At 37.4% G+C, this 19596-nt stretch overlaps 1 protein-coding gene across 1 annotated transcript in view; it reads right to left on the reverse strand.

Moving 5' to 3' along the window:
• LOC127413130 (sorbin and SH3 domain-containing protein 2-like) overlaps nt 1-19596 on the reverse strand; it is a 67428-nt gene that overhangs the window by 14917 nt on the left and 32915 nt on the right. The window contains exons 7-18 of the mRNA XM_051650014.1: nt 17981-18331; nt 16302-16443; nt 12788-12942; nt 11878-11944; nt 10729-10779; nt 9320-9521; nt 8232-8346; nt 7203-7286; nt 6537-6593; nt 4733-4782; nt 1889-2067; nt 33-1559 (exon numbers count right to left, since the gene is read on the reverse strand). Coding sequence (XP_051505974.1) covers nt 33-1559; nt 1889-2067; nt 4733-4782; nt 6537-6593; nt 7203-7286; nt 8232-8346; nt 9320-9521; nt 10729-10779; nt 11878-11944; nt 12788-12942; nt 16302-16443; nt 17981-18331 — 2980 coding nt within the window. The remainder of the gene's footprint in view (nt 1-32; nt 1560-1888; nt 2068-4732; nt 4783-6536; nt 6594-7202; nt 7287-8231; nt 8347-9319; nt 9522-10728; nt 10780-11877; nt 11945-12787; nt 12943-16301; nt 16444-17980; nt 18332-19596) is intronic.

Genomic DNA, 19596 nt, shown 5'->3' on the forward strand with positions numbered 1-19596 from the left:
GGATTTGGAACACCAGAGACTTTGGGATCCACCTTGATCGCAGTTCCTCTGGTTGTTGTTGCTGTCTATATGGTGGTGAGAGGCACTGTGGGACATGTGCGAGTTCTCAGGCTGGTGGCCATCTTGGCTGGGCATGCCATCGGACAGCGGGTGGTTTGTGCAGGGTTGAACCGTTGGGCTGCTTCTCCCCAGAGCATGCAGCGAGGAATTCCTCTTGGGAATGTCGGGCAGCAACTCTGCCAGCAACCTGTAAAGAATGCTGTTGTCTGGCAGGCTACCCCTGCGCTTTTCTGCACGGATGTGTTCATAGATGTCTTTCAGGGCTGAATCTAGAGCCTCATACATGCAGCTCCGTGATTTTGGCATTTGGGAGAAGCTCAAAGGAGATAGGTTCTTCCGGTGGAAAGGCACTGGGCTAACCAGGAAGGCAAGCTTGCTGAGACCGAACTCGGATTCTTCCACTTGCAAATGTTTCCTTTGGTCTTGCTTTGCCCTCTCGTGCTTGATCATGGTGGTGAAACGTGTGTAAGAAGCTGGGCAGCGACCCTTACAGGAACTCACAAGCTGCCTTTGATAATGATGATGGTGTCCCGACCCACAGAAGCTCTCTGAGGAAGCGAATGAACATAGGTCAAAGTCTCTCTCGCTGCAAAAGGATGAGCCTTCTATCTGGATGAAGTCACTGAGATCAGACACCACTCCATCATGCTCACTGTCCGAGTAGTCCTGGTGCATGGAAGAGTTTTGTAATTGGTCACTGGTGACTTCAATGTGGATTGGCACGTGAGTATTTATCTTGGAGTATTGAGGTCGTCCTTCAGGCTGGTTCCTGGCTGGTGCTTCTTCATCCAGTAATGACTCAATGGAGTGGCTACGCTTGGGGCTATTGGTCCTCCTAGAGGAACTCCTGGTCAAGCACTCATCCCCAAGATTTGGCATGGATTTGGATTTTTGGATCAGAATCTCAAATTCAGAGATCCTGTTGTGCACCATGTCCCGAGGCACCTCTTTGCTGCAGCCCCTGGTGCTGGTAGGCCTGTCCTTACACTGTTCACTCTCAAACTTATGAATCCTGGCCTTGACAGAGCAGATCACAGTAGTGTTTATCAGCTCTTGCCGGTTGATGTGATGCATCTTCTTGTACAGTTTGAGAAAGCCTGGTGCATCATGGGCTGACCGATGCCTCGTCCTTTCTCTAAGTTTCTCAGACTCATGGGTGTCACTGTATTGTGATACTTCTAGTTCCCCATTATGCAACAAGGAGCCAGTGCTTTCCGATCGAGTCTGCACTTCTTTTCCCCTGCCTTGGCCCTCAGACAGGAGGTCATCACAGCTCCAGAATTTAAGCTTAGGAGAAGACTCTTCTGTGCTTATCCAGTCTTCTGGGTTCTCTTGGATGGTTCCCCAGCCATCCGGGAGGCTGGAGAAGCCCTCTGAGACAGGGATGACTATGAGACAATCCTCATTTTGCCCTTTGTTTTGATATGTGCAATCTGAGGTAGCATGGTTTGGACTTTGAAAATGTAAAAGTGCTGAGTGCATATTGCTCATATCCCCACCTTAGAAATCCACCACAAGCAGCATGGTAAAAAGAGACATAAAAATACATTAAAATGTAATTGACCCATAGGAGAGAAAAGTCAGGAGTGTTTATACAACGCCCTGGAAGAAAAGGGGAAAGAGATCAGACATCTTGATCAACAAGCCCTCTCTGAATAAAGAAGCAGCAATTGAAATTCTACACAACACAGAGGCGATATTGTAAACACTAAATAATTCATTGAACTTTAGTCATGCAAAGGGAAATCCATTTAAAATTCTTCCTGCACTGCGAGGTGCAAAACGAAAATGGTATGAAATTAAGTATGACTGCGTTTCTGATGCCTACCTTTAGTCCTGGTGGAGGCAGGGGAGCTAGGGCTGGTGAGGGGATTCCTCTGGGCATTGCTGCTCCTGGGGGGCTCTGGTGGTCTGACTGAACTCTGTGTTGTGCCCACACTGCTCTGAGCCCTGGGCTGAGTGACTGCAGGTTCGAATTTCCGTCTTCTCTTGTTATCACTGGCAGAACTGCAGTGTATTAGGGTGACAAAGACTGAGTTGTCATGTTAAAATTAAGTGGAAGGGATTTAGAAAGATAATACCAAGAATTGATGAGAAAATGACATAAAGGTTACATGGTGACTTATCAGTTTGCCTTTGATTATTTACAACATAAAATGGAGAGTTCATCCCAACATGAAAATTATGTCATCATTGTTTCACCCACATTTAGTTCCAAACCCATATGTATTTCTTTGTTCTGTGCAACACAAATTAAGATGTTAGACAAAATGACAGCCTTCATGAATGGTGACAGGCTTACTTTCTGGAATAAAGTCGTAGGGGTTTGAAACAACATTAGGGTAAATAAATGACAACAGAATTGTATCTCTTTTGGTGAACTATCCCTTTAATGTCATTGGACAGCTTTTGTGGCATGCTGTCAAGTCTTTTAGTTTGCAAAAACATAAAATGCAACATAAAAATGACTATATCTGGAGGTTTCAAGCATAGACTGGGACCATGACATGGTTAGACAACTGAAGTGCCAGAGAAGGAGGTTAAGGGGATTTTAAGGCTAGTTGACAGCTCACAAGAACAAAGTTATTATAGCTGCCCTGCCCTAAAAAGATGGCGGTTACACATTTACAAGCTTAAGAAGTAACAGAAATGTACACACAATGAAATATGGTTTATCTGATCTCTATCTAAAATGAATGATATGGTTTCTCACATAAAGGACTGGCCTAAAAATATTTGAACACATAGGCCACTATTTTAAGAGAGCTATGCCTTGGGGGCCTGGGTAGCTCAGCAAGTAAATACGCTGACTACCACACCTGGAGTTGCAAGTTTGAATCCAGGTCATGCTGAGTGACACCAGTCAGGCTTCCTAAGCAACCAGTTGGCCCGTATGCTAGGGTGGGTAGACTCATGTTGGGTTAACCTCCTCGTGGTCGCTATAATGTGGTTCTCACTCTCGGTGGGGCACGTTTTGAGTTGTGCGTGGATGCCGCGGAGAACAGAGTGAGCCTCCATATGCACTAGGTCTCCGCGGTAACGTGCTCAACAAGCCACGTGATAAGATGCGCGGACTGACTGTCTCAGATGTGGAGGCAACTGAGATTTGTCCTCCGCCACCTGGATTAAGGCGAGTCACTACGCCACCACGAGAATTTACCACGCATTGGGAATTGGGCATGCCAAATTGGGGAGAAAAGGGGAGAAAATCCCCCCCCCCCAAAAAAAAGGAAAAAAAGAGAACTATGCCTTAAGCGTAGTGTTTTGCGATACGTCATTTGCACAAAATCAGCGGGCATGGCCATGAAGATTTTATATTTTTATGCATAAGTCTAGGCGCAAGTGGGTTGGCGAAACTGCGTGCGCAAATCACTAATGGGATGGGTCAAGTGCAAGGTTCATCTATTGCACCATCTGCGTCCTATTATATATTCCATTTCCTGTAAAGAAAAGTCAATTAAAACGAAGACAGCCCAGTCATAAGATTTTGGTTGTGTAAATGGGCTGTATGCAATACATTCCCTGCTCGGTGACTGTATTGTCGACTGCGCTACACCGGACCGCTATTTATGTTTTGTATATTGCCTCTCTGGGACTGTTCTTGTCCTGCTCACCTGTGTCTCACCTGCTTGAAAAATGCTTTGCTTCTCTCCCATTGTTCATTGTTTGTAATGTATATTTTTTATGTTTCTCTGTTTAATGTTTAGTTTAATTTCTATACAGCGCCCTTGAGCTTTGGAAAGGCGCTATATAAAATAAACTTATAATAAGAATAATAATTACTATTATTATTAATCATATTGATCTTCTGACCCACAAAACATGGCTAGTATTTAAAGTGATCAATAGCTCTTTGATACCATCTGCTAGTGAAATCCCCAAACTGCAATGTGGTTCTGAAACGTCTTAGTGCAATGACTTATTTCTCAAGAAAAAAGCAAATTGCAGTTTGTGCCACTTTATTAACATAGAATACACCCACAATTTGCATGCATACACCCACCGAAAGTGCAAAAACTTCCCACCTATGCCTACTTGCGCTGGCATGAAAATTTTTCTTAGAATTAGCACCCTCACGAAAATGGGATAAGATGTAGCGCACAGTCATTGCGTGTACAGTTGCAACTTATTGACTCTTGGAAACTTGTAATGCACTGTATCAATATCACTGCATTAAATAACAAAATACCAAATCAATTAGCAATTGTTTTAAAGAAATATATCACAAGCACACTTTTCAATAAAAACATTTCACAAAAAGAACTTTGTTGGGTTTCAAATTAAAAAGATTTGAGGTTCAAAGTTAAGACACAGAGTATTTGGACACCTGCTTGATCAAATTTGTGGAACATGTCCGAAGTAAATGTGATGAACTACACCTGTAATTACTCTGCTAGTATACCTGTGTGAACTTAAAGGTAACTGACCTCAAACACCACTTAAAATGACCTTGAAAACAGTTGCTTAAAAGCAATTGCAAAAATGGCTAAGGAGAATGAAGTTAGTTTTGAGAAAAGCTGCAGCATAATTTGTTAGTAGATGCTTCTTGGTTTTAGATTTTGTTATCTAATGGAATTAAATGCATATATTTTTAAGTGTTGCTTAAATGTCTAAATACTTTTTGGGGTCAATGTATACACAATAAATAACAGCAGTGGGTGAATAGACCTACCATGATGGCAGTTCAAGGCTTCTTTCTGTAGATGGCTGATAAAGGGAGGTCTGAAACAGATGAAGAACAAAGAGCAGGGTGAATTCATCATTTAATGTCTACACTTATTACATGGCAAACAGCGTTGAACAGGTCCCTGGATACCCAGTGCTCTTCTTCCCAAATCCAACATTGCTTAGAAATCTGTGAAACTCCCTATATCTGGATGATGTGCCATGGATGTGCCACTCCCTTAGTCACTAGATATGATAGATCACTTATGTAAAACAAAGCAGGGAATTCCTTGTATGCATGGCGGAAGTAGATAATCATCTTCCTGTTTACTGGAACTCTGTGCAGTGTTATCTGGAGCAGCTTTACAGACCAGCAGCAGACGCCCCTTTTTTTAATCCTATTTATAAGTAGCCCAAGCATGCAGTACCAGGAATGCCTCCTCAGTGTGACACATTTACATCCAGTCAACATAAATACAGCTCTGAGTGACATATATCACACAATTTTTAAGCTGTTCTCTGTTTGAATTTACAGCATTCCTCAAACCAAAACGAGTTCTGTTGGTTCTTATGATCAGCAGAATGGTTTAACTGTTTCTTCTAAAAGACCCATTTCAACATTGGTAATACTTTACATTAAGCTTCTATGCATTAAAATTAGTTAAAGCAATAGTATGAACTAATGATAAACACTACAACATTTCTTAATCTAGGTTAATGTTAATTTCTACAAATACTAATATTTTTTAAACATTGAAAGTTGTATGTTTACATTATTTAACAAGCATTATGAATTAACTAACATGAACTAACAATGAACAATAGTACATTTTTAAATTAACATTTACCAAGAGTGTTACCTTAATCATTAACTAATGTCAACGTATAAAACCTTGTTGTTAAATGTTACCAAAACATCCTATTTCTGGCGATGGTCTTATAAAACGAATGCATTGGGGGAAAAAAATCATTAAAAAATAACTAGGGATTTTGAGTATATTTGGGATATATTTAAACAGAGGAGCTGAATGTTGTTATCTGCCAAAGGTGACAGTGAGCTATGTTTACAATGACAAAAATGCCCCAATTGTAACAGGATGTAATATGATACTGCAGGGGGATCTCCATCCTTCAACTACTATAAGCATATGGACAGAATGAACAGAATGACAGGCAGGCGTAAATGCTTGTCTCATTATGAAATATATAATGCTGTAAGAAAGACTAAACTGTTATTATGAACGGTAAAGCTGATGTGGTATTATATTGAGTGTATTGCTCCACTTGAAACTATGGGCTTTGTGTTTAAATCAAAATTTGATTGTTGTTGTTGTAGTCCATGTCCATCAGCTTTAAAGCCATATATATATATGCTACTGTACTCCTAAAAGTTGACTAAATTAACCTTCAGCAGATATACGCATCTTGCTTATCATTCCCTTTTGGGGACACTCACAGATTTTATTCAATCAAATACATTCTATAATAAGAATGTCCCTGCACCTAATGCCACCTGCAACCAACTAGCAAGTAGCAAATCATTGTTCACAGCTGTGACATAACTAAACCTTTTTGGCTAAAACTGCCTTTTTCAATAGGAAATACGTCAAACCAAGCGATTTTGTAGGGTCTTTAAAGAAAATCAATGATGTTAACAATAAGTAGGAGTGTTGATAGAAAGAAACTTTTAGTGAAAACAAAACTGGCACCAGGAAGGCAACATTAGTCTATGTCTAATCATCTTTCTCTCTCTCACTCAACTAGTTAATCACTCACTCACTCACTCACTCGTTCATTCATTCTTTCTTTACCTCCATTCGGAATCGAGGAGTGCTCTCTGGATTATAATCAAGACGCTTTTTTGGAGGCTTCGCCCAAAGATGGGATAAAGGAGAAGAAGCAGAGATGGAGGGACAGTGACATAACAAGAGAGTAAAGTCACATAACTGAGGAGAGGAACAATGTGATGACCTTCAACTAAGTTACACATGCAACAGAAACACTGCAGCTTTTATATTAACACAACTTACAGCACACCAAGCCTTATCAATGAAAGTCAACACTCCACACTCCTTGCACAAAGATTAAGAGATATGCTACAAATTCAGTGGAAGCAATGCAAAATATTATTGGTGAAATTAATCCTACAAAAGCATTTAAAATGTACAACATTAGTTTAATGTGTAAAAAGTGCAAAAATCTAAGGTGACAAAGCCTAAAACAAGCACAAGATTAAAATGCTGGTGGACGAGAACAGGGCTCATTTACACAGAACCTAATCTTGGTTATTCATCAAAATGAACCGTATGTTGAGTACAGTGTCCGGAATTGTCTGCTCATTCCAACCAGTCATTTCAGATGTGACTGCCACGGGCCGATGTCATGTACCACACGTATTTGACCTTTCCACCCGCACACCAATCACAAGCGGCATACCAGCAGGACCAAACCAAACACGCAAGACTAGCCACACTTACCGGCCGCCCAAACTCCAGTTCAGCAAAGAACTTATACCATGGCTCATTCTCTAAATCTATCTCCTCTGGTATTAAGTTACTTGTCTGGTGTTGAAAATGGAAGGCAGTAGAAGAAGAAGAAAGGAATGAAAAAAGGTAGTCATGGAAATGTGAAAATAAGATGTTAAATGAGGTGAGACAAAGTGAAAATGTATTGATATGTGAAGTTTAAACAAATGCAAAGCATTGCTAAAATAGTTTTATTACATTTATAAAGTTTATAATTTCACTTCCTATCCAGCAGAGGGCAGGAGTACACCAAAAATTCTCAAAGCAGAATGACGGACTGTTCCAGTAGAGGCAAACTGATTTCCCCAACTTTATTAGTGACCTTGACCACAATATGTTCCAAGGGACCAGTAATTTATCTGTCCTCTCTCATTGAGTTACGGTACTCTACTGAGGCTTGCTCTGCTAAACCATCTTAGGCTAGTTTAAGCAAAAACTGTTCTTTTTTTTTTCCAAGCAAAGTGGTGAAGCACTTCAGCTTGCTGCATAAGAGAACAATTCTTTAAATATTTACAGAAACCCCATTATGTAAAAACTTTTGCAACTGTTTTCATGTCAATTTTCAATTCTATTCTATTATTATAGTAGAAAGTTTAGTCAATGCTACCCACTGTGTATCTAAATGCCTGTGGCTGTGCTGACACATGTAAACTGACCAATTGACAGTATTTCATTAGTGATGCCTGGTGCATGGTTTTTCTATTTCTTTAAAGCCATGTGGCATTAACTGTAAGATCAATGCATTTGATCTTACATATTCATACAAAGTACAGTTATACTGTATGAAATGCCTCATATACATCATGTATTGTCTCTGAAACTTTATGTAGCTGACTTTAAACAAGCAATAAGTAAATATTATTACTTTTAAAACTAATCTCACAATGCATTTTACTCATTCCCATCCTATCATGGTCTTTCAAAAGCTTCACACAAAATTACAACACAGAAAACATAATCCAAAATACACTTATGGCATACCGCTCTCTCTTGCTCTACAATAGAGGACTTCCCCGGCTCATAGTCAAAGATACTCCTGGGCTCAGCTCTGTATTTCCGTGTATCCACCTTCCTATCGGGAGGCCCCCACTCATTCCTTGAAAATATGAAATATAGAAAAGGATATGAGTGATACAAAGAAAAATAAATAGGCTATGTCTGTAATCAAGACTTTAGTTAAAAATGAAAATTATGTCATCATTAACCATGTTGAGTAAGCTGAATGACTTTCTTTCACTGAACACAAATGGGTATATTAGGCAGCCTCAGTAACCATTAATTTTATTGAATGGAAAAAATACGCAAACAATGATTTTGGGGTGAACTATGCCTTTAATTTTTATGCTTTAAAGGGGTAGTTCACACAAAAACGAAAATGATATTCACCCTCATGCCATCCCAGATGTGTATGACTTTTTTTCTTCAGCTGAACTCAAACAAAGATTTTTAGATAAATATTTCAGCTCTGTAGGTCCTCACAATGCAAGTGAATGGGTACCAACATTTTGGCGCTCCAAAAATGACACAAAGCCAGCATAAAAGTAATCCATACGGCTTGAGTGGTTAAATCTATATTTTCATAAGCGATATGATAGGTGTGGGTGAGAAACAGATCAATATTTAAGTCCTTTTTAATATAAATTCTCCTCCCTGCCCAGTAGGTGGCGATATGCATGAAAAATGGGAATTGCCAAAAACAAAAGAAAAAGAATGTGAAAGTGAAAGTCGAGATTGATAGTAAAAAAGGACTTAATTATTGATTAGTTTCTCACCAACACTTATCACATCACTTCTTAAGATATGGATTTAACCACTGGAGTCTTATTGATTACATTTATGCCTCCTTTCTGTATTTTTGGAAGCAAAATTTTGAAAATATTTTTTCAAAAACACTTTGTTTGTGTTCAGCAGAAGTAAGAAACATCTGAAATGGCATGAGGGTAAATGATGAGCAAATTTTCATTTTTGAGTGAACTATTTCTTTAAGATGCATAATCAAATCCATGTAAAATCTGAAAATCCTAAAGAAAAGTTTTGTCACTCTATGTGAATGGATGGTTGATTCGTACATGTCAGGTGTGCTCCTGCCTCTCTGTGTTGTGTTTTTGTCATTGGCTCTGTACTGTGCTGATGCTGAAGAGGGCAGGGTTGAGGTGGTAGGCATTCTGAAACTGTACATGCCGTTATCAGAGACACACTTGGCGATGGGTCGGTAGGTGCTTGTTTTAGGTGCAGGATGGGCCTGAACAGGATTGGATGGGCCATGCTTATCTGAAACAAAAAACAATAGCCAACAGCAACATTAATGTAAAGATACTAAGTATAAACAACATACAGTGTGTGTGTGTGTGTGTGTATATATATATATATATATATATATATATATATATATATATATATATATATATATATATATGTTTGAAATTAGTTTTGTAGACAAAAATATAATTGTGCCACCACATTAATTTATTTCATTATAAAATTAAAATGTAATAAAAATAAAATAAAAACGTTTTTGAAATTTATGACTTGGACCAAATAATAAAGCAGCCAATAAGAGCCCAACATAGATGGGAACTCTTTCAATACTGTTTAAAAAGCATCCTAGGGTGATACCTCAAGAAGTTGGTTGAGAAAATGTCAAGAGTACATTTCTGCAAAGTCTAGGCAAAGGGTGACTACTTTGAAGATGCTAAAATATAACACAGTTTTGATTTATTTTGGATTTTGTTAGTCACAACATAATTCCAGCATTTTAGTTCCATTTATGTTATTCCATAGTTTTGATGACTTTACTATTATTCTAAAATGAGAAAAAAAAAGAAAAAAAAAAAAACATTTGAGTGTGTGTGTATATATATATATATATATATATATATATATATATATATATATATATATATATATTGTCACATCTCTTTTCTCTTTGCTATTCTCATGCTTTATTATGCTTTTAAGTTATGTTCTGAGTTTTGTTATTCATAAATTTGATCTGTCTGTTTTGTTTTGTTCAGCTGTTTTTTTGTAAAGCGACCTTGAGTGCTATAAAGCAGTTATATAATTAAAACATATTATACATATATATATATATATATATATATATATATATATATATATATATATATATATATATATATATATATATAATACAATTAAAAATTATGCAAAATTGTTTTGCAGTTAAAAGAATCGTAAACATTTTTTTTTTCATACTAGCTGGAGTTTGCACTAGTTTTGTTGTTTGTTTTAACTTTTTGGCATTTCATCAAGTTTGCATTAATATTTATTTTTCTTATTGGTTGGAGTTTGGACTAGTTTTATTGTTTGTTTTGAATTTTTGGCATTTCATCATGTTTGCATTACTATTTATTTTTCGTGTTGGTTGGAATTTGCACTAGTTTTATTGTTTGTATTTCGTTTTTGGCATTTCATTAAGTTTGCGTTACTATAATGTGAAAAGAATTAGCAACAGTAGTACCAGTATTTGTAATGGGATCTGTGGCAGTACGGGACCCAGACCAGTCATTCTCTGTGAAAACAAATAAGCAAATATGATAATTAACATAGATTACATAACGTAGTTAATAATGTAAACAAACTAATTTGTAAGAACAGTTTGGGAGTAAGGTAATTCGAAAGACATAATAAGATGCAAAAGCAAGGTGATCCTTTGACCCCTGTAATCCCTGCAGCAACCCCCTGACAGTCCATTTCCAGTAATGATGCAGTTCTAATCCACAGTCTGCTGAGTAAAGCTCTTTTATTATCACTCCTCTTTAGGTGACCCTAAATTGCCCTTCTCTGCAAAAAACTAAACCCTCAGTAGACAGTTCTATAATCACACAGAAAATTCAGGACTTTATTATGTCTGGCTTAATTAAAGCCACAGTAGCAAGGGAATGTTGTTTTTATACCCCTTAAAATGAACAGATTTTAATGAACAAAAATCAACTACTGTATCTATCTATGCCAAATATACCATAACATAGTACATAAAAAGTACACAAATAATGACACATACAAAATGTGATGTCCTGCTTCAGATATGATCTAAATTGACAATTTATAGTTTAACATCATTTCTATTTATTATAACATTTATTGTCTTCACATTCTTTGACGGGAAGTATTTAAAGGTGCTGTAAGCGATTTTAGCTATTCTACTTCGACGAGACTGAGCCTTTGAATTAGCCAAGCCCCCTGCACTCCAAAGATAACAAATTAGCTTTATTGAGAAGAAACGGCTGTCAAAAACAACAGCAGCAAAATAGCAACCTCAACAGACAACTGTTATGAAAAACATGGCTCAAAAATGGCAGTAAGCCTCAATAATTTGCTGCAATTACAATAATATGAGAACGCGCAAAATTATTGACAGGTCGAAAGCGTCATTGCCCGCAGTCCACGAACACATTTGAATTTGATGTTTACAGAGTCTAGAGCTGTCACAGAAACAAGTGAGATATCTTACGCCACTTATTTCATTTATATCTTTCAGGGAGTAGGACAATTTTTTGCATACCTTTCCATGAAAAATCCTTTACAGCACCTTTAAGTGTTAATAATAAATGCAATAAATAAAATATTAGTAAAAATTAGTTGGTAAATCTAAAAGATTCAAACTTACCTGGTTTATGCACCACATGAATCTGTTTGAACATGGTCTTGTACCAGTCTTTTGGCCTGTCAACAGTCTAAAGCAACACACAAAACATGTGCTTTTTAGATTACAGGCCTCCCCAGACTTAAAGAATAGTCTCAAAAACAAACAGCAACCAAATACCCTGTGTGACCTTAAGTGCAAAACTCTGGCATCAGAAGGCTCCTATAAAAATGCTGATGCATTGTGCCTCACTATGTTAAGCTGAGAGACACATCACTGTCTGTTGGCCCATGAGTGATGCTGAGCACAGATGCCCCTGTTTCCCTGGGGCTAAATGAAACTCAGTGTGGGAAAATGCAATTTACTGCACAAATCAAAACAGCCAGTCCCATATGACCTGAGAATGATTGAAGATTAATTCTAGAATTGCCAATTTTATGTATTCACTTCCGATGATATGTCCACTGCCAATAAAGAACCAGAGGGACAAACTCTCTAAAACAAATGTACAGTAAACTAAGCTTTTAGGCAAATCATTTTTTAGTTTTTTGTTTCATACTGTTGATTGATAAAGCCACTGGCCACAAGAGGCTTTGAGTTTCAGTGATTTTACCACTGTTAAGGTATGTTCTTTGGCACAACTAAAAAAAAAACTCCTTAACAGCTGTAAAATCACTGTAACACAAATAATTGAGTGGCTTATGGCTTTTATAAAACAGTGGCAAAGACTAAATGATAAAAGGCACCAATGTTCAATAAATAGTTCAATAACTCTATTGAATGTTTAATAATTCTAAGAAAGCCACATCTATAGAAATGTAGTTGTGAGGTACTATGAAGTGTCTGAGTAACAATAATATTCCAAATAATACAATAAGTTCCATGGCATAACTATGGAAACAAAGGAGTAGATTCTACAACAGCAGTCACTCACTGTTCGTATGGCAATTGGGATCCCGGATTCATCCACAGGACCGATGCCAGCATAGAGTGGGGCTTTCCCAGTTGTTCCTTTCCTGTCAGTCTGTGCAGCTTGTGCAGGGCAAACAGGATCCACGTTGGTATAGATTGGAGTGCTGGACCCAGAGGCTGAAGCGAGGAAGACAGGGTCAGGTTAGGGTGTGTAAGTTTTTAGTACTCCTGGGACTAACCAACGTTCCCATGTCAGTTACTGTGAAATACAGCCAGGTCAAGAATACAGCAGTGTCACAGATTGTAAATCCAAATCAGAAGAAAGAATCCATAAATATGTTGATTACAGTATTCTAGCATGGAATAAGCACAGAAAGCAGCTCTCCAGGTACAGTCTGGCTGTATGTCCAGACATTCAAACTGAAGCCTTTTAGGGTAAAACAGTAATTCTGAGACAAAGGTCAGCCTCATGCATGAACACAGATGCTCTAATCCCGGAGTCTCAGCTCCGCCCTCATCCCCAACCGCTCCGTCATTCAGATTTGAGCTTAATGTCACTTGGGATTAGAGAGATCACTGGGCGGGCACTCAAAAGCAGACTGGTTGCGACACACTTAGCATCACATGGCTGGTAAACACCGCTGCTTAACTGCAGTCGAGTTAAGCTTGGCACCTCACACCAGTGACTTATCAGAGACCAGGGAGCCCATATTTTCACAGCTGTACAGCATATAAACTTAATTTAGCCGTATAGTTATGCTGCGTTCAAATTGCCTGGGAAGTTCCTACTTACAACTTTGAATGTCATTTACATTTAGGCATTTGACAGATGCTTTTATCCAAAAGTGACTTACTGTACAGTGCTTTTAAGGTGTTTTATCAGTTTGTGTGCTCCCTGTAAACTGAACTTATGACCTTTGTGTTGCTAGCACCATGCTCTACAGAATGAAATAATTATAATGTAATTTTGGTTGGAATGAAACTGGATTCGCTGGACAATTTCATATTTCTTTCTCTCTATTTCACTTCCAAACAAAGACACAAAGTTTTTTGTGTATTTTACAACAAAACATTGAGCAAAGGATGCAAGTTAAGTGTGCAATTTATGTTTTATCTGTATTTTATCATTCTCGTGCACAAGCCTGTCATCTCATAAACTGGCTAAATTAGTATTTTAAATAACTTTATTGCTATTCTTCATCAACATAAAATGCGTATACACTAAACTGTTCCGTCAACATTCAAAATTACAACTTTTTTTATTTCCGCTATATTTTCAACTTGTAAAGTGCACTTAAAGATAATCCAGAGTTTCCCAGTGATAAATAAAACTTTATGGTGGCGTTTATGCGCGCTCAAAAAATTATTTCGACATCCTTAAATGCAGCTCCATACTCCAGGTAGAGGAGAATGGTAAGAATTACTTAAACATCAAAAACGGCCATTTTGGGATCAAATTAATGTATTAATGTTTAATTAATCAAATTTAAATCGAGATATGTCCTAATGTGATAAATAAACTACAAAAAGCTGGGATTTAATTAAATAATTATACAGTCTGAATGTGCTGCACACTTTTAAAGGGAAAGTGTCAAGCCGGACACTCATACACTGATAAAACCTCATCGTAAGCATAAGCATCACATGCGCTCTGTGTTTGTAATAGATTACAGACAGCAGAGTGAGCATTAATCTTAAAGTGCACAGCACAAGCAGACTGTACATTTATGTAATTAAATCCCAGCCTTCTGAGATTTAAAAAGCACATTTAAGCCATATAGTATAGCAAACTGCTTATCCGGAGGAGTGAAGCTGTCGTCAAAAATATACAAACTGAAACTGCTTCATTCTGTTTTCCGTCAAAATAAAAGCACAATTTAACTAGACACGTGAAATTGAAGAAATTGCAACAAAAATATAAAAATAATAATAATAACAATAATAACTCCAATATTGTGTTTTGGATTGTGCTGTAAAGATCTGTATAGAACCACTTCATTTGATAAAAAATAAAGTAATGGTATGTTGAAAAATAATTGTTTGGTTTTTCATTTGATTAAAATTCTATTAATTCATTTTAATTCGATTTTTTTTTTTTTTGATGATGATGATGATGATGATGATAAAATGTAATTAAACTCTTACTATGTAAGATTTTTCGTTAGAAATGAACAAAATTTCATTAATGAGCAAGTACACCAACAATCCGTCTTACAAACCATGTTTTTGCCTTTCCCTGATTCACTATGGTAAGCCTATAATAATGATTTATATTTTAGAGCTGTCGGGACAGATTTGGCGGGAAATTGCATACTTCCGTCATTCGTCCGTGCATGTTTATGTCATGTCCCAAGGCAACCCTCTTGGGAATCACCCATTTTCAAAATAAATAAACCTCGAACCAAGAAGAGTCTGCAAGCAAAAAGGGAAAACGACAGAGCCCATAATAAAACACAAAACAACACTGGATGGCTTTTCAAAGGTGGTGACAACTCTGAGATCTTAAAGGATTTAAAACTGATCCAGAGATGGAGTTTTTCTTGCTGGACAGCAGGTAAGATATTTATTGGACCGATAGTGAGCCAGGTAGCTCTCTTAGCACAATAGTTCATTAGATAGCGTTAGCCCCTCTAATGGGGCATTTTATTTTGGATTCTGACACTGCAGTGCTTTCAATTTCATTTTCGAAGAAGGAAGAACAATGGAAAAAAATGAACTTTTATACTGGTAACAATGCCAATCTCTAACCTAGTTACTACCTTGGTCTATTTGCCTACTAGCTAAGTTATAATAGTTTCCACCGTTTCATTTGATCAGATATAACTAGCAATCATCATGTCTAATGTCTTTGTTCCCTATCTTCTGTAACGCTATTTATTTTAAAACAACTGTTTTCAATAAGTAAAAAAAAAAACAAAACAAAAAACAGTGGAAGATATGCTACTTACCTGCTAATAAGACATATTTATTTGTATATCCATCTTTTTCTTCCTTTCATTATTTATTTATTTTTTGAGGGGAGGGGCGAGTTTTGTTGTCATTAGTGACATTCGCTCTGATAAGATGATTACTTTAACCATGTTTCACTGACACTCCTTAAACCATCAGATTCATCTGCGCAGAAGAGCAGAGTCGAAGCCCAACTCACGTAATTACCAAAACAATTTTCCTTTGCAAGTAACTTGCAGTTTTATGCTTCAACCGCTACAAAGCCAAAAGTTACATAGCGTAGCTTTAAAACACGGAATACATTTTTTTTTTTTTTACAGAAAACACGAAATTTGGGAAAAAATGAAAAGGAATTTGGAAAGAAATAAAACTGATTTCATAGGGCCCTACACATTAAAGGCTTAATGTGGTTAAACTTGTTGCAAATTGTAGTTAGCCAGTTCCATTTCTTAGTTGTTACAAATGCTTACATCAATAATCCAAACATTTAATGTCAGAAAACTTTACTCAAACAAACAAACATATGCTCATGTACATGAAACAAACAGATGTACATGGCAGAGTGTAAGATGCACTTCGGTACTCACCAGTGGTTTTAGCCTGCTGCATTGCTGTAATACTGGGGCTCAAGGACGGAGGAGGGGGGTATGTCGAGGGGGAGAAGTTTCTTTGGAGGTGACTATGTGGACTTGTTGGTCCACTCAGACCCCCATTCACAGTCATCTGGCCCTGTATACACAACAGAGAGATAATGTTAATGGAACAAACATTTTTTGAAATGGTAAATAAAAGTAGTTGAGATCAGATTTTTGTGTCATGGATTATCTGTTGCCCCTAATGAAAGTATAGGATATAGAACAGAAAACAATGAAAAAATACCCAACAGCCTGGTGGATTGGCTAGTAACATTAGAGGACAAAATGCAGATCCCACCCACAGGGAAGATAAAAACACCAACATTGTATATTTTAGTAATGCGGGTTCAATCATATGGCTTTAAACAGAAAAAAATCTATTTCAGGACAAAACTCTTAATATTAAAGCTGAAGTATGTAATTTTTTCTCAGCTTAACTAGAGACAACTATAAGTAAGCCATTTCTAGATTGATTTTCAGAAAACTGTAAACACTGTGGCTATGTGGCGCTGTCAAAACATTGCTCCATTTGTTTGAGCATTCCAAACAGCTCAACACAGCAACACTGGCCAACCAATGTGTAAGATTAATGTGGGAATATCTGTTAACCGACCAATGGAAGACAATGAGAGTGTACAGGAAACCTGTTTGAAAACAATTATTAATTTTGTAATTTCGTTTGGTGATGCTATGGCACAGAAATTTCACACTTCAGCTTTAAATTGTTTAGCAACAAAAAGCAATACGACAAGAGCATGACAGTGTAGATAATTCCCACACACAACAGTAATGTTAGGAGAGGAGTCTCAACAAAGCCATGTACCCAAGTTTAATCCTGTACCCAAAGTCTTCGACAAAGACATAATATCACTGAGAAACCCAGCACTGACACAACATCATCAAGAGAAAGCAAAAGGTGTTAGTGAAGACCTAGAAACACCTGATGCGACTGGGTGAGAATCTAGAGCAAAGGTGCTGTTAGTATTGTCATTATCCTAGACGTTCCACTGAGAAGAAATGGTAAAACTGTTAAACATGAATAACAATGGACAAGTGACACACCGGATTCTGTTGACCAGCCCCCTGACAAATGCACAGAGAAATTAAAAAGAATAAGAAACAATGACTGGAAGTGTCAAAAGGGTAAGAGAGGAGGTAATAAATAAAAAAAGTATTTATACAATTAAAGGGGACATACATTATATAATGGAAACCACAATGTTCCTTGCCATTCTGAAATAAAAGTGCATGTTCCAATGCATAATCCTTTCTAGACCCTATTCAGCACCCGTCTTTCATCTCAGTGCCACAAAAAATAAAATGGTTAACTAAATGGTTAACCAGCATTACCACTAAAAAACCATACTGGTCGACCACCTACTTGAAGTGAATGACATTGTTATGCTGGTCAACCTGCTAAATTAGCACCAAACCAGCACTAGCCAGCCTAAACCATTCTAGACCAGCATGGACATTGCATTCAGCTTAAGTGTGTCTTTTCAACAGGGATTATAGGTGGACTTACACTACCATAAAATGCTACAAAATTATAGAATATGACCCCTTTAAAGAATGTAGGACAGAGGAAGAGAACAGGACAGTAAAGTGTTGAACTGCTGGAGAATAGTTACATTAGCAGTACTAACTGCAGGGGAGTGCAGCCCCATGCGGTCTGTGACTGCACTCATCTGGCTGAGGGTTGGAGAGGGGGTACGAGAGCCTCCCTCTTGGCTTAGTCCACACGCCCTCAACTCCTCCAGCACCGCTGTGGATGCTTCGCTGTGAGTGCGGGAAGAGCAGCGACTCTGCCCCAGCAGAGGCTCTGAGCCGGGAGAAGGAGGGCCTGGAGAAGGGGCCTTGGGCAGAAGGTCAGATGCTCTGAAGATGGTGAAATCAGGGGAGATTCGTGGCCAGTTAGGGGGTGATGGTAAAGTCAGAGCTGTTCCAGGATAGGTTTGTTTGAGAAGGGTTGGCACCTCAGGCTGAATGACAGAGAGGAGAGTGGCACACATGAGACTCAACAGTTGGCACAGCGTGTGTAAATGCAGCAGTGATTTGACGCAGCTGGTAGCTTTACGTTATGGAGGATGAGGTGATGTAAAAGTGGATGCATTACAGAAATATTATCAATTTTTTTCCCCCAATGTTACCTCAAAATTGTGAAAATGGCCTTAAACTTAGAGTTCATAACTGCATAGAGATTCAAACAAAGTGACACCAAATTCTAGCTTTATAAAGGCTTGTTATTTGTCATGTACCTGTATTAAAGACATGCAAGTAGGGCTCCATAATTAATTGAACAAATAATCGAGATTACAATCGTTTCAATTTACAAATCGTGAAAAGTGTCAATTACAGCATTCTTTTTAGGTCTACCCCCCTTGGGTAAACATTTTCTATTTACAACATGTTTTTTGAAGCAGCTGAGCATTTTATCCAATCACAGACATGTATGTAACTGTGTTACTTAACAAAAAATCTGAATAACAGTTTTGTTTGTCATGCTGCTAATAGTGCCAATGTGTCTTGATTTACTGATAATCAATAAACAGTAATACAATAAACTGACAAAACACAGCTCTTAGTGTACTTTGTGTAGCCTGCTTAAAAAAATACAGAATGAAATTGCCCCACACAAAACAAGTATTTTAATGTAAATTCTATTAATTAAAATTAATTAAATAATAGCAATTACAATATCAAGGGAAATTATCAACAAAAATAATTTTTGTCAAAATCGTGCAGCCCTACGTGCAAGCAACAGTGAATATTTATTAAATTCACATGAACATTAGTGATATGCAAGGTCTTAAAAGGGCCCATGAGGAAAAAAAAACTAGTGGTCAGCTGATGTGAGTTTTTAATGGCTAAAAATGATATCTATGGCTGATATACGTAATTCTGATCTAATACAATGTAATAATAGCAAAAAGAGACATACAAATATAAGGCAATAATTTGAGATTAGAGACAAAAATGAGACGTGTAAAAACACAATGTTTACGCAAAATTCACAAAAAAATGGCAAGAAGAAAATGTGTTTTATCCATTGATTGTGAATTGGCAAAAAAGAAAACAAAGCCTTCTGTTGATTGGCCAAACAGGCATGGTTAACGGCGGACACTGATAATCTTAAAATAGCTAAATATAAGCTGATTAATTAGCTTGGCCAATATATTGGTCTGTCACTAGAAAAAAAATAAACAAATTTTTAAATGTTACATAATGACAACTCAAATGCCAAAAC

Source organism: Myxocyprinus asiaticus, chromosome 22 (assembly GCF_019703515.2).
Source record: "Myxocyprinus asiaticus isolate MX2 ecotype Aquarium Trade chromosome 22, UBuf_Myxa_2, whole genome shotgun sequence".
Classification (NCBI taxonomy): domain Eukaryota; kingdom Metazoa; phylum Chordata; class Actinopteri; order Cypriniformes; family Catostomidae; genus Myxocyprinus; species Myxocyprinus asiaticus.